This window comes from Hylobates moloch, unplaced genomic scaffold, assembly GCF_009828535.3.
Source record: "Hylobates moloch isolate HMO894 unplaced genomic scaffold, HMol_V3 SCAFFOLD_6, whole genome shotgun sequence".
In the NCBI taxonomy this organism is placed as follows: Eukaryota; Metazoa; Chordata; class Mammalia; order Primates; family Hylobatidae; genus Hylobates; species Hylobates moloch.
Genome location: NW_026652281.1, coordinates 51194223 through 51210389, shown reverse-complemented (window position 1 = coordinate 51210389; position 16167 = coordinate 51194223). Strand labels below are relative to the sequence as shown.

At 36.6% G+C, this 16167-nt stretch overlaps 1 protein-coding gene across 2 annotated transcripts in view; it reads left to right on the top strand.

The window, feature by feature from the left end:
• LNPEP (leucyl and cystinyl aminopeptidase) overlaps positions 1–16167 on the top strand; it is a 108807-nt gene that overhangs the window by 78888 nt on the left and 13752 nt on the right. For both annotated transcript variants that reach the window (XM_032156764.2, XM_058440683.1), the window contains 3 exons: positions 6079–6262; positions 7392–7548; positions 14844–15028. In XM_032156764.2, coding sequence (XP_032012655.1) covers positions 6079–6262; positions 7392–7548; positions 14844–15028 — 526 coding nt within the window. The remainder of the gene's footprint in view (positions 1–6078; positions 6263–7391; positions 7549–14843; positions 15029–16167) is intronic.

The window sequence follows — 16167 nt, the reverse complement described above, 5'->3', positions numbered from 1 at the left end:
TTCCATTATATGAAATTTTTTAAGGAATGCTTTTCAAAAATGAAGACTGCAGTACCTTTTGTGATTTGGTACATATAACTAAATCGCCCTTTTTATTGTGTAGTTACAGTTGATAATGCCACCTGAAATACATGAATGTGCCAGTTTCATTGCAGTTTTACCACAGTGGAGTGTTAAAGCAGCAACAATCTAACTATTTAAAATCCTAGTGGTAGTTGGTAATGTCATCATATCTTTGATAGCATAGCTGGAAGTACAAGGAATTGCTACTGTCTTTGAGTAAACAAAACTCTAACTTTGAATGAGCCCTAAAAGGATAGTCTCTGACCCAAGAGAGAGCAAATAACCCCATCTCCCTATATCCTGAAGCACAGCCAAAACATGGCTGGAGTATTCGCAAGAAACTAATAAGGAAATTTTGCAAACTTTCTGATAGTATATTAATTTTAGTGCTATTAGAAATAATTGGGCAATAAGAAATCTGCTTTTATTATCTGTTTTTTGTTTGGTTGATTTTTGTTTGTTTGTTTGTTTTTTCTTGTTGTTGTTGTTTTTTTTTTTTTTTGAGTTGGAGTCTTGCTCTGTTGCCCAGGCTGGAGTGCAGTGACAACATCATGGCCCATTGCAGCCTCAAACCCCTGGGTTCAAGCAATCCTCCTGCCTCAGCCTGCCAAGAAGTTAGGACCACAGACATGTATCACCATGCTTGGCTTAATTTTTGTATTTTTTGTAGAGACAGGGCGGTCTCAAACCTGGCCTCAATGATCCTCTGCTTTGGCTTCCAAATGTTGGATTACAGGAAGACCACCGACCTGGCTCTTTTACCATTCTTTTGAGGCGGAGTCTCGCTCTGTCGCCCAGGCTGGAGTGCAGTGGTGCAATCTCAGCTCACCACCTCCTGGGTTCAAGCAATTCTCCTGCCTTAGCTTCCTGAGTAGCTGGGACTACAGGCGCCCGCCACCACGCCTGGCTAATTTTTTATATTTTTAGTAGAGATGGGGTTTCACCATGGTCTCAGTCTCCTGACCTCGTGATCTGCCCACCTCGGCCTCCCAAAGTGCTGGTATTACAAGCGTGAGCCACCGCTCCCAGCCTCCTCTTTACTCTTTACCTGAGTTTACTTCTGAGCTTGTTAAGCTCTTTTTGAGAGTTTAACCTCATAGACTAGCTCATATTTTACCGCTTTAGCCTTCTAGGCCCTTACCAGCATTCTCTGCTTTTGCCGCACAAAAATTCTATCAGCAACTCAAACATGCTATACTGCCTCTTTAGATCTTTGCATATGCTATTTTCTCTCCTTAAAGAACACCCTTGCCTCCTCACTCCCTCGACCTACTCCTGTTTATTCTTCAGATCTTAGCTCAGCCATTGCTTGCTCCAGGAAACCTTTCCTTTCCTGAAGACAGTTTAGATGCCCTACTTAGGTTTTTTAATAACATTCTCTACTTCTCCACTCATACTGTAAGTACTGTTCACTCATATCTATCCTCATATTAGGTATTTCCCCCATTGACGGTAGTGATCATGGTTATATGAATCACTGTAAATCACTTTTAGTACTCAGTAGGCACACAAAAACTTAATGAATTAGTAAATTTTAGTCCAAAATGAAGTGACTCCAGTCTCACTATAAAAATTTCTAGGAAAAGAACATGCAAAGCCTGATAAAATGATGTTTTCTTTTTCTCTTCCTCTTCTTGGTAAAGAGGAATATACAAAATTCACTAGAATATAATTGATTTAATCTAGAGCTGGAACTGGGCCAATACATGATGAAAGTAGTGTCTGTTACTTCCTCTTCTCAACTGTGTTATTTCCTTTGTTGCTGCTGCTGCTGCTGCTATTTTAATTCCTGCCATTTCAGGTTTAGAGAGTCCACATGAAAACTTCTGTCCTTACGTTTGACCCTGAGGACAGTTAAGCCTTCTTGGTTCCTAATGCTCCAATGAGAATTATTCTTAATTTAACTGCATTTTTATTTTTTCTATTCTCAAAGGTAGCAGAGAGGGTGACTTCAGGCTTCTTTTATGCTGTAATACTTTAGTATAGTGTATTATTTTGATGCTTGGTGGTTGGTTAAATCTTCAATATATTTTCTTTCTTTTTTTAAATATATTTTCACGTGTTCTAATTCAAGGGTTGTTGGGTTAGTTCATTAGTTCAGTTGTATATAGGAGTTATGTTTGGTCAATATATTTGTCTCCTTTTCTCACATACATGAATTTTGAACAATTAATATTTATTGTGCACAAGAAATGCTGATGGGGCCATTTTTCCAGTTTACATATTGAGGAAATTATATTTTTAAAAGTTTCCCTCCCTCTCTCTCTCTCTTTCTTATCCACATTTTACTCAGACCTAAGATCTTTAACTATAGGAGATTTTCATATTAAATCTAATGCAAAACATTCATGTTTCCAAGTGGATATCACTATCAGAAGTACTGCTGTGAAAGTAAAAGATATGTCATTGGAAGAAAAGGTAATTAGGATGAAAGAAGGAAGGGCATATGGTAATTAAAATATTTATCATGTGCCATTCTCTGCTCTTGCCTTTTTTTCCCCTAATAAAGTAAAGGAGAAAGAAAGGGGTATTAGAGAAGGGAATGCTTTTGAACAGGAGTGATAAAGTTCAATAGCATGTATGATGCTAGCCCTCTGGAGCAAACTATACAGGAAATTTTGTAACTTTGTAGTAAAAACATGTTTTTTAGTTTCAGAACTTTAATTTTTTTGTAAAACAGTAGTTGATTTTCGTAGCTCATTGACAAATGGTTTTTAAAAATCACTGTTAGATTAGTTCATCTGGGCTTCTGTCATTTAATATTGCAGTTGCTCACTCTTTTTTGCCACTCAATAGACTGAAAATTGAAGTGTTAATCTGTTAATGATTATAGTAAATTAAAAACATATGAGGGTAGCCTCATCCACATTTGAGCTGCAGGATGTAGTTACTTCCCTTGTGTGCAAAGGTATTATTTTTCGATACCTGTGGTTTTAAGGTCCACCATTCTGGATCATTCAGAAGAACTGAAAGAGACTAATAATGTTGATTCTTTAAATGATAACTCTGTCTGTCTTTGTGCTGTTGGCTGTACTGCTTTATGTTGTGTCATCTCGATGACAGTAATAATTTCAAGTATATTCCCAGCTGTGTCCCTCCTCTTTACCATCTGGACTTGGCTAGCTTTACAACATGGCAAGCTGCTTATCAACCAAGATATTCCGTATGTATTTCAATGTTTTCTACATCCATCTAGTGGAACAATTGTCATAGCCATCATTTCTTGTCTCCTTTTATGGGCAAGGGAGATTTGGGTCTCTGTAGCCCTTCTTCCTGGGGTTCTTTGTTTCTTTTCTTTACCTTTGTTTTTATTAGAGACAGGGTCCTGCTCTGTCACCCAGGCTAAGGTACAGTGGCACGATCATAGCTCACTGCACTCTTGACCTAGTGATACTTGATCTCAAGTGATACTCCTGCCTCAGCCTCCTGAGTAGCTGGGACTACAGACATGTGTCACCATGCCGGGCTAATTTTTATTTTTTGTAAAGATGATGTCTAACTGCGTTGTCCAGGCTGGTCTCAAACTCCTGGGCTCAAGTGATCCTCCTGCCTTGGTCTCTCAGAGTGCTGGGATTACAGGTGTGAGCTACCATGCCCAGGCCCAGAGTTCTTTTGTTTTTTTTTTGAGACGGAGTCTTGCTCTGTCCCCCAGGCTGGAGTGCAGTGGTGCGATCTCAGCTCACTGCAAGCTCCGCCTCCCGGGTTCACGCCATTCTCCTGCCTCAGCCTCCCGAGTAGCTGGGACTACAGGCACCCGCCAACACGCCCGGCTAATTTTTTGTATTTTTAGTAGAGACGAGGTTTCACCATGGTCTCGATCTCCTGACCTCGTGATCCACCCACCTCGGCCTCCCAAAGTGCTGGGATTACAGGCTTGAGCCACCGCGCCCGGCCCAGAGTTCTTTCTTGATAAAAGCTCCATAGGATATAGTGTTTGGTGACCTGGAGAGTGTTGATATTTTTGGATTAGCTAATGATAAAGTTAATTTCCTTAGTCATAGGTTTGCTAAAAATGGCTCCAACTTGGAGCAGCCACTGCTGCCATCGCAAGTATCCCTTAAAACTGCATTCTGCCCTCGAAAAAGGAATAAACCTTATTTAACTGATCTTTCCCATCTGTTGCTGTATCAGCAATATAACAGAAATAAGTACGGAATTTTTTTAGTAAGAAAGACTGCTTAGCTTATTATGTCCTGTTAAGACATGATCAGAGTGTCTTTTTCATCTTAAACATCTTTTGCAGTATCAATATAATTGGAATAACAAAGATATTAAGGGCATCTGACACATTTGAATAATTCATGTTTTTGAAGTTGATAAATCCTAAGGTTTCAGGTACTAATATATAATCTTTAGTACCTAAGCTAAGGCTTCAGGTACTAATATATAATCTTTAGGTTGAAAACATATTTATAAAGCATTTTATATAAAAAAGTTTCACTACAGAATTATAATGATAGTGAACATTTTAAAACAGCCTAAATTGTTCAAAATAGATTGGATAAACTTGAAATGGAATATTATGAAGATATTTGAACACTGCTTATGAAGACAATGGAAAAAATGTGGGGGGGTCTGGTAGGTAAAAAAGGATAAAATAAATGCATATAGATCAGCTGTATAAAATATTAAAAACAAGTATAAGACAAAAACTTGGCAAGAAGTACATTCCAAAATGCTATCATTGTCTGAGTTTAGATTATTCTTATCTCTACTCTTCTTTTTCTTACAATTAAAAAATTTTTTAAGTATTTGTTACTTTAAAAGGGGGTAAACATTATATAATAAATATCTACAAACCTATGTCTACACTTGATTTAAAACTATTTATTGTGACATAGTCATTATTTATTCATTCACTGACTAATTCAACGGTACTTGTTGAGTACCTGCTAGGTCATTGTTATAGGGGCTGAGGCGTTAGCAGTAAACAAAATAGTAAGCTTATGTAGCTTATATTCTAATAAATAATAGTAAACCTCAAGATGCTTAGAAGCATACCCCTATTATAATTAAGTCTACATCCTTGTTGCCAACTTTAAAAGACATTTCTTCATTAGCAGTTTTAAGGATTTTAAAAATTCATACATATATTTTGTGGTCAGTTAACTCTTAGCACTTCATTATTGGTACATTAGTTGACAGAATTCCATGGAAATTTCTAACAGTTCTCTCAGCATTTATAGTAGAGACCCCAAAAGTGCCTATCCTTTCCTATTATTTTAACCCAATTATTTCTTATTTGCCCCTTATGCAATCTTAAGCCTTCCCTAACGTTTATTTTGCTAGCTTTAAATAATGTGACTTTTCTAAATGGCTTTGTTTGTTCTTCCTTTGCTAACATGACAAAAGACAGAGGCTGAATGGGACACATTTTACACAGTTCTCTCGCTGTCTTCCCCTGCTGCCTCAACCCACACCTTTACTTTCTCCCTTCCTCTTTCCTCTAGCCATAATGAACTTGGGAGCCAGTTCAGTGCATGGATAACATGTATGCTTTCTCTCTGGGCCTTGCGCACTTGGGTTCCCTACTATATCTTCTTCACTTGGCCAACACCTAAATATTTTGAGGTCTCTTAGAAGAATGACAACTTAGATGTCATTTCTTCCAAGAAATCGCTCCTAACTTTCCCTGGGAGAGTGAAGCATTTTTTCTATGTGCATTCGTTGAATGCTGTCTTTTCTTTTTCTGTCAATAGCGCTTGTATGATATTGTACTTGCCTGTTTACTTTAGACTGTGAGATCCCTAAAAGCAGAGACATAGCTACCTTGTTCACCATTTGATTTCCAGCGCCTAGCTTACAGCCAGTATTGCACAGTAAATAAATAATTGTTAAATGAATGTCTTGACCTTCACTAACGTGAAAATAACTGTAGTTGGAGACAGGCATTTTTTTCTTACTAGAATGATTAAATATAAAAATAAACTAACTTAGAAACAAAGCACTCATGTAATTTTTTTTTCTTGTCCGATTGTCTTCTCTTTCAATCTCTCATTTTTTGGTTTCCATTAGGTGTCATCAATCTTACAGAAGAAGTGCTGTGGGTCAAAGTGAATATAAACATGAATGGTTATTATATTGTACACTATGCAGATGATGATTGGGAAGCACTAATCCATCAGTTGAAAATAAATCCTTATGTTCTGAGTGACAAAGACCGAGCCAACCTTATCAACAACATATTTGAACTTGCAGGGTAGAGTATACTTAGTTTGAGTTTTTTTCTTTTTTTAAGCAAGTGTCATTGAGGTAAAGAACATATATGAAAAACAGTTTGAAAGAACTAGCATGTATTGGTTGGTACAATTCATTTTGGAGGATTAGGAAAATATAAGATGTGTTCTTTGCCTCCAGGGACTTTATAAAACATTACTTACAAAGACAGTTGAACAGTTAAATGAAACAGGATTTAATAATAATTCAAGACTAGATATCAAAAACAAGACACATATTTTGTTGACTAAACTGATACGGAGTTCAAGCTCTATTTTATTTCATAAGAGAATTATTTTCAAACAGCAGCTGGTTTAAGCATGAAGCTTAGTGCTTATGCATTGGTTTTGAGGGACATCTCTGATGGCTGGAGCCACCTTATCTGTACTGTTTGCCTCCCCAACCACCTCATGCATTATAGAGTCCCAAAGCCAAGGATGACAGTGACCTCATGTAAACATATTCTCTGCATAGAATATTACCAATTTAGATTGATGATAGGCTTAAAAACACAGGAACACTTCAGGTCAGAAGAATATTCCTTCTCACCTCCCTGGACATTTCCATTTGGTCTCGTTTTTTATGAAGTGCCCTTCTTATGTCATCCTAGCCATTACTGCTATGATTTCTATAAAATCGTTAATTTTAAAAATGTACTCACTGTAAATTCACAATAGACCTTGTCATAACAAGTTTGAAAAACAAATTCCCATTAAACCAATAAATAAAATTTTTTTAAAAAAATTCAGATACTCTATGCTATACTCTCTTTCCTGGCAAATATAACTAATTAATAAATAAAATTAGTACTATTCATCTTTTCTAACCCAAGATATTATACTTTTGCTGAGTTAGTAGCAATTTGCAGGAGACTTAGGAATAAAAAAAAAATGAGCTATTGTTTATCTTTCTCTTGAAATGCCTGTTTAATCTTGGGCCACATGAACTTAATCAGAGATAATCATATTTAGCTTAACTTACAGAATGCCACTGTAAGTTTAAATTTTTGGTCTTCAAGACTCACCATCTAACCCTAAGTTTCTCTCTTAGCATGCATAGAGTTCTTCTGTGTGTCTCTGCATATTTACTTTTCCTGTTCTTTTATCCTTTAGCCTAGGCAAGGTACCTCTCCGGAGGGCCTTTGATTTGATTAATTATCTTGGAAATGAGAACCATACTGCACCCATCACTGAAGCCCTGTTTCAGACAGGCCTCATCTATAACCTCCTTGAAAAACTGGGACACATGGATCTGGCCTCAAGACTGGTGGTAAGTCTGCCTTTTTGCCAGCTTCTTGCTGTTTATCTTTAATATTGTTATTCACAGTTCCATTTTCAGCCAGTAATAGGCTGAAAAAGCAACCAGTTAAATTCCATTTTCTTCACTTTCCTGCTTGTGAAATCTTTACTTAAAATCAAGATGTTGCTTATGATGAAGAGCTAATAAAGGCTTAGTATGATATGGTCTTGTTTGAATATCAAAATACAGACATTTGACACCACTGTCAAAATGAGGTCACATGAGAATAATATTTCTCTATTCAGATCCTATTTTATTTTTACATGATGAATGTTTGAAATAGGCCCTTTTGCAAAGTAGATCTCCCCATTAATTTTCTAGTGGTCATTATAAAATAACAGTTATGTTTGTATTGAGAATATTCTGTTTAAGAGTTCTTACTGATAACTATCTAACGGATAATGATGCTGGTGGATATGTTTCTTTGCAAAGCACTAAAGGAGTCTTAGTATTAGAGACCATTTTACCTTTCTTAATATCAACTGCCTGATCTTAACAGTTGTTATTTTGGATACTTTTAATATTAAACTGTTGACTGAGACTTTAAAAGCTTGGAAGAGAGTGAAAAATTATTTGTTTTTATCTAATTCTCTGAATCAGCGCATTTTGACAACAGAGTTTGCTTTATAAACTAGTGAGATTTCCCAGGGACCCAGGCAAAAGGCAGCTTTCAGGGAAAGGAAGGCAGCATTAGACCAAGAATTAGAGTAAGTCTTTTGGGGTTTTGGTATTCTCACTGGTAAAAGGAAGGGGTTGGATTAAATCATTTTTTTAACTTTTTTTATTATACTTTAAGTTCTAGGGTACATGTGCACAATGTGCAGGTTCGTTACATATGTATACAACCTTCTTTCTGCCTCTGTTATTGCCTTACCCTGCATCTCCTATAAACAGTTCTCTCATCACCTGCATGATTCTCAGTGAGTGGAGGGAACACAGGGCAGAGTGGCCATATGGAGCTTGAAAAGCTTTTCTCCCCCAAAAGTTTCTGATCTGACCCCAAAGGAGTTACCCCATCCCTATCCATGAGCAAGATGCTTAAGTTAGATGATTCTCTGAGATCTCTTCTAATGGTTAAAATTTTTATCATTTTCTATTTCATAAGGCTTTCAGCTAGCAGCCTTAATAAAAACTAGTGCCTGGAACATGGCCTGGCCTGTAGTGACACTCAGTAAATGTTGAGTGAATAAATGATTGAAACACACCAGAAACAAGTGTATTTGAGTGCTTTTACACACTGTGCTTAGTGCTTAATGTAGATTACCTCATTTAATTATCACACAGTGCCAAGGTAGATATTTCTACCCCCATTAAATAAACGAGGAGATGGAATAGCTTCTTTAAAGTCACTTACCTACTAAGTGATAAAGCTGAGATTCAAACCCAGATTAATTTCACTCCAAAGACTTCTCTTTATGTTATATTGCTATTTGTAAAATTAATTCGTGTCCTAGCAACGCCATCTTTCCAGGATACCTTTTGTTAGAAAAATTAAAGCTTTCTTCTTGTCATATTCTTTTGAAAACCTTGCAGACCGTACATTTAAGGTTTCAAGTGACTGGCCCACATCTAGTTGTTCTCCTAAAAATGAAGTTGTCAACTTAAGAGATTTTTTTATATCTAAAATGTTAATAATGACTTTTTAAAACAATATTTATGTGCCTTTCCAAGAAGTATGCAAATAGCTTACTCATCTCTTTAGGGCAAACTTAGAATCCAATATCGACTTTCTAGTGTTAGTATAGTAAAGAGATTGGCCATTAGTTAACCATTTCAGCTATTGTTGATAGACATTTGTTTTATCTGTAGTTTGGAGCTATCATGAATAGCACTGCTATGATGTCTTTGACGTATGTCTTTATGAATTTCTATGGGATATATGTCTGGAAATGAGATTATTGAGTCATAACACATGCATAGTTAATACTGTACTATCAAATAGTTCTTCAAAGTTGTACCAATTTACACTTAGCAGTATATGAGAATTGTAGGTGCTCTATATCTTTGCTGATAATTATCATTCACACTAAATCTTTTTTATTTTAGCCATGTGGATAGGTGCATAGTGGTACTGTAATTTTAACTTTAATTTACATTTTTCTACTGATGTGAGGATGATTTTCTTTTTGATATATGTATTGACCATTAGATGTTCTTTTGTGAAATGCCCCTCTTTTGCTTATTTTTTCTATTAAATTCTCTGCCTTTTTCTTGTTGATTTGTAAGAGTTCTGTATATATCCTAGATATGAATCCTTTGTTGGTCATGTATATTTGCAAATATCTTCTCCCACTCCATCTTGCTTTTTTTACTCTCTTAATTATTTTTTATTAATATGAGTTTTAAATTTTAATGTAATCTAGCTTATGAAATCTTTTCCTACCCCTAGATATTATGTGTTCTCTTCTGAAAACTTTATTATTTTATCCTTTACATTTAGATCTATGATCCATCTGGAATTGATTTTTGTGGATGGTGTGAGGTAGACACCAAGATTCATTCTTTTCAGTATGGTATCCAGTTATCCCCAGGACCAGTATATTTTATTGCATAGAATTATGTTTGAGGTAATTAGTATAATATCAACACCATTTGGGGTAGTATATTAATTTCCTAGGGCTATCAAAACAAGTTATTACAAACTTGATGTCTTAAAATAACAGAAATTTATTCTCTCATAGTTCTGGAAGCTAGAAGGCCAAAATCAAGGTATTGGCAGAGTAAGGTTTGCTCCTTCTGAGGAAGAATCTGTTCCATTCCCCTCTCCTAACTTCAAGTGATTGCCAGCAATCCTTGGTATTCCTGGGCATGTAGGTGCCTCACCGTGGCCTTTGTCTCTGTCAACACAGTGTTCTCCCTGTGTTTCTGTGTCCAAATTGCCCCATTCTTAGATTAAGGCCCACCATAATCCAGTATGACCTCATCTTAACTTGATTGTACCTGCAAAGACCCTATTCCTAAATAAGGTCATATTCATAGGTCCCAGGCAGACACAAAATTTGAGGGGATACTATTCAACCTAGTACAGGTAGCAATAAATAAGATTAGTGTGTATCACTCACTTTTGTTCACTATTAAAGGGCAGTGTTGGTTCTGAATATACCCTGTGAGGAGGCAGAATATCCCCTGACTCTGAAGCTGCCCGTTAAACTTCATAATGGCAGAAGTCAATCTTCTCCTTGCCTCTCTGTTAACTCTGTTTAGAGTCATGTATATTTGCAAATATCTTCTCCCACTCCATATTGCTTTTTTTACTCTCTTAATTATTTTTTATTAATATGAGTTTTAAATTTTAATGTAATCTAGCTTATGAAATCTTTTCCTAAAGATATCAAGGAAGCACTTGATACTTACCCCTTCTTTGAACTGCATCTTCATCCCAGATGATTTCCAGCTTTCTGGGCAGATATGTGTTTATGAGGAACATACTTCAAGGAGGGATCCAGTGACTGATGGATAGAGAGCAAGGGCAGAAGGCTTAGTATGTGTTTCCAAGATTGGACGCCATTTTACTGCTCTGTGTCTTCATATGGTTAGCTAAAAGCCCAGTTAACTTTAGTTCATCAAGAGGGAGAACGTGTCACTTTAACATTCTTATTCTCATATTGGGGTGAAAATTCTGGTAGCATCAATACTCTCAAACTAGGAAATCTGACATTCTACAGTTAGGAATTGGGATAGGAGACATTTATGAATCCTTGGATATGATGTTCAAATGTATTAGTGTCTAAGGCTGATTTCTAATTAACTTCTATATCATTGGAACCAAAGCATTATGTACATTTATTGGTCCTTTAGTTATGTAGGCTACACATGACATATGCTGCGTTTTGTGATGCTGTGGTGTTGTGATGGGTAGGGTCTGGAGGCACATTTCAATTGTGTTAAATTGTTCACATCTGATGTTAACATCTGATCCTAGCCATATTCCTGTTTTATCACTTACAAATCTGTCATTCTTTTACATATGAAGCATTGGTGGGATAAACCTTTTGCAATAAAAACTGACATTTCACTTTTAAGAAACTCAATTGACCCAGGAAAGAACTCCCTGGGCATATCAGTGTAAAATTAAAGCAGTAAATCAAAATGTAATATACAACGTAAGTGCTAGCATCTTTCCCTCTGTTTTATTTTTTAAATAATTTTATATTGTTGTTGTTGCATTTTATTACAAATCCAGTGTTTGTAGCTTGTATAACCCATCAATTTATTTCCTCTCTCCACTTGCCATTTCACTTTGTAAAATCATAGAGTTGCATTCTATTTTTGAAAGAGCTTAAATTTCAAAAAAATTAATTTGGATCCTTAGAAAAACATTTCATTTTATTTCTAAAAGGGAAAGATAATTTGAAGCACATGCTATGCTTCATTAATATTAATTAATATTAAAAATAAACCTGGATTACTTATAAAAATGATATTTTGTAACAGGATTTTTCTAATAATATAATTATTCTTTCTTAAAATGTTTTACTTTATTATGTTATAATTTGAAATACATTTAAACAACTATTTTGAGAACTTGCCGTAATGATTTTGTATGAAGACTAACTAGTAAAATTGCTCCCTGTAATTCGGTGGTGTAACTGCTCAAGAATTAGCCACAGCCATCTTCAAGTGTCAGATTTCCTTTGCTTCCAGGACTTCAAGTGCCATTCTTTCCATTGCTGCCTTTGTGTTTTAGTAAACTCTCAATGAGAATTGCCATTGTTCTTCACTGATTTTTTTTTAAATAGGATTTCAAGCATGTGATTTTTTTTCTCACATTCTTCATTTGTTCCTATTTGACAGTTATGAGTAGGATTTAAATTTCTTTTGTTCTCCAGTCATTTGGGATGGTTTTCCATCATAATGCTATTGAGAAGGTAAGGCTAGTGAAGACACCATGTAGCAATGCAGTCAGGTGTGTCAAGTGGGATCCCCTGCATTGCTTGTCTGTTCCTCGCATTGTCAGCATAGCAAGTATTTTTCCACTTCATGTCCTCCCAATGTCTCAGAAGCTTTACCACTTACACATTCCACAAGGTGTCTGTTCTGTGTTTCATTGCTTTTGAAACAAACACAAGCAAGTTGACATGTTATACAAACCTTGAGTTCTTTTCCTTGCAGATTCTTTTTTTCCATTCTCATATTCAACTCCACAAGATACTTATTCACTGTAAGTCATTGCTAGGATAATGGTCTTAATAGTATAAAAATTTCCAAATAGGATTCATTTTAGGTATTGATGGTGATACTCAGTGGTACTCACTGTCAATACCTAAAAGAAAGGAAGAAAGCAATGTTCTGTGAAGAACTTGAGCTAAACTTCTGAAGTTAAGGGTTTTGTATGTGGTCATCTGTGGTACATGATTACTTGAGATGAGATGCCACGATGGTGGTGGAGGTAAAGAAGTACCAGCAGGAAGAAATCCTCCTGTGCTGATTCCTTCAGAGGGGGTATCTGTTGAATTTTTTTCATTTTGGTCCTTCTTATGTAGCCATGAAGGTTTTCTAAAGAATACCTAAAAACGGCCAAGTGTGGTGGCTCACGCCTGTAATCCCAGCACTTCGGGAGGCCAAGGCAGGTGGATCACAAGGTCAGGAGATCGAGACCATCCTGGCTAACGTGGTGAAACCCCGTCTCTACTAAAAATTCAAAAAAATTAGCCGGATGTGGTGGTGGGCGCCTGTAGTCCCAGCTACTTGGGAGGCTCAAGCAGGAGAATGACGTGAACCCCAGAGGCAGATCTTGCAGTGAGCCGAGATCGTGCCACTGCATTCCAGCCTGAGCAACTGAGCAAGACTCCATCTCAAAAAAAAAAAAAAAAAGAATACCTAAAAACGTTTTTTATATCAGAATTTTTGTTCCTCCTAGTGGTATTCATAAAAGCATATTGCATATGATGCTTTTTAAAATATCATGTGTCCTCACCCCCCACCCGCCATGCACAACTTGCGGAATGGAAATACTTCAACATGGTATTAACAACTTTGGTGTTTTTATTTTGGAGAGAGATGAAAAAGGCGTCTGTTAGTACCTTAATACCGCAAGTATACGTTTAGCAATGACAGCCAATACCAATGGACTAGATTGGATGATATTAATGAATAACTATTAGTTTTCTTAAGTGTGATAAGGTATTATGGTTCTGTAAGAGAATGTTCTGATATCTGTGAGTTGCATGCCAAAGTATGTATAAATGAAATATCATATCTGTATATCACTTTCATATTGTTCAGCTAAAACAAGAAAAAACAAATGTGTGTGTACGTGTGTTATACATACTTGAAAACGAAGCAAGTGTCAGGGTGTTAAAAACTGGTGAATCTAGATGAACAGTGTATGGGTGTTGTACTATCTTTTTTTGTAGGTTTGAAAGTTCTTTAAATAAAAACTTGGGAGAAAAAATAAACTATAAACAACTATTCTTCCCTGAAGGCCTCATTTTCTTGCTAATTTGGTTAATTTGTTATAACATCAAACTAGTTGATAATGTTAAATATACCTTTAATATTGGATTGAGAAACATTTAAACATTAACTATCAGTAAAGAAGTGTATTTTTCTTTCATTGCTTTATAGGTTTATAGATTGTAAAGTCACAAGGTCAGGAAGTTCTGACTTCCTTGCAGCAGTGGTTATAAGTGATACTTTTTGGCAGGAAAATAACTTCTAGCTGAGTATATGCAGCATAAAAGTTCCCTACTGCACAGAAGTCATTAATTTTTTTCTGAGTTAACATCACTAGAAGTCCCCCTTAGCTATAGCAGCCTTATGCGTAGTCTTTATTATTGAATGGTTTCATCCCAGCTGTATGTGGCCTTCGTGTGTCAGTTGATATTTAATGAGTAATATCTATGCCTTTTTTTTCCCTCATTGGATAAATGTTGGGGAAAAGAGATCTAATTGTCCTGATTTTTTTTTTTTTTTGAGGCAGAGTCTTGCTCTGTTGCCCAGGCTGGCATGCAATGATGCTATCTCAGCTCACTGCAGCCTCCACCTCCTGGGTTCAAGTGTTTCTCCTGCCTCAGCCTCCTGAGTAGCTGGGATTACAGGCATTACCGTCATGCCTGGCTAATTTTTGTATTTTCTAGAGATGTTGTTTCACCGTGTTGGCCAGGCTGGTCTCAAACTCCTGACCTCAGGTGATCTGCCCGCCTCAGCCTCCCAACGTGCTGGGATTACAGGCATGAGACACTGCGCCTGGCTGTAATTGTCCTGTTTTTTTTCTGATTGTCCTAATTATTATGAAACCATTATAATCTATTTTGTTTCTCTAGACCAGGGTATTTAAATTACTTCAAAACCAAATTCAACAACAAACTTGGACGGATGAGGGCACTCCATCTATGCGAGAGCTTCGGTCAGCCCTGCTAGAGTTTGCTTGCACCCACAACCTGGGGAACTGCTCCACTACTGCCATGAAACTGTTTGATGACTGGATGGCATCCAATGGAACTCAAAGGTGAAGTATACCTCTACTCAGATGAATTATCTTCTTTTTCTTTATCTCACATCATATACAGAATCCAGGGTATTCTCATCCTGGGTCATAAATGTTATAAAACTGAGTGTCAGTGTAGGTGAACTCTATGTATCTGCATTCTCAAACAAGACTTTTTAAAAAATTGTGGTAAAATACACACAACATAAAATTTACTATCTTAACCATTTTTTACTGTACAGTTCAGTAGTGTTAAGTATATTCACATTATTGAGTACTTATTTTCAGAACTTTTACATCTTGCAAAACCGAAACTCTGTATCCATTGAATAATTCCTCACTCCCTCTCCCCACCAGCCCCTGGTAACCACTATTCTACTTCCTGTTTTTGTGAGTTTGACTACACTGTATATCTCATATAAGTAAAGTCATATAGAATTTGCTCTTTTGTGACTGGCTCATTTCATTTACCATAATGTCTTCAAGGTTCTTCCATGTTGTAGCATGCATTAAAATTTCTTTCTCTTTCTTTCTTTCTTTCTCTTTCTTTCTTTCTTTCTTTCTTTCTTTCTTTCTTTCTTTCTTTCTTTCTTTCTCTCTTCTCTTCTCTTCTCTTCTCTTCTCTTCTCTTTCTCTTCTCTTCTCTTCTCTTCTCTTTCTCTTCCCTTCTTTTCTTTTCTTTTCTTTGGAGATGGAGTCTTGCTCTGTCACCCAGGCTGGAGTGCAGTGGCGCGATCTCAGCTCATTGCAACCTCCACCTCTCGGGTTCCAGTGATTCTCCTGCCCCAGTCTCTGGAGTAGCTGAGATTACAGGCATCCGCCACCACACCTGGCTAATTTTTGTATATTTGGTAGAGACAGGGTTTCACCATGTTAGCCAGGCTGGTCTTGAACTCCTGACCTCAGAAAATCTGCCCGCCTAGGCCTCCCAAAGTGCTGGGATTATAGGCATGAGCCACCACACCCGGCTAAAATTTCTTTCTTTTTAAAGGCTGAATAATTTTCCATTGTATGTGTATACCACATTTTGTTTATCCATTCATTCAGGGATAGACCTTTGTGCTGCTTGTACCTTCTAGCTATTGTGAATAATAATGCCATGAACATTGGTGTGCAAATATCTCCTAGAGACTCTGCTTTCAATTCTGTTGGAAATACAC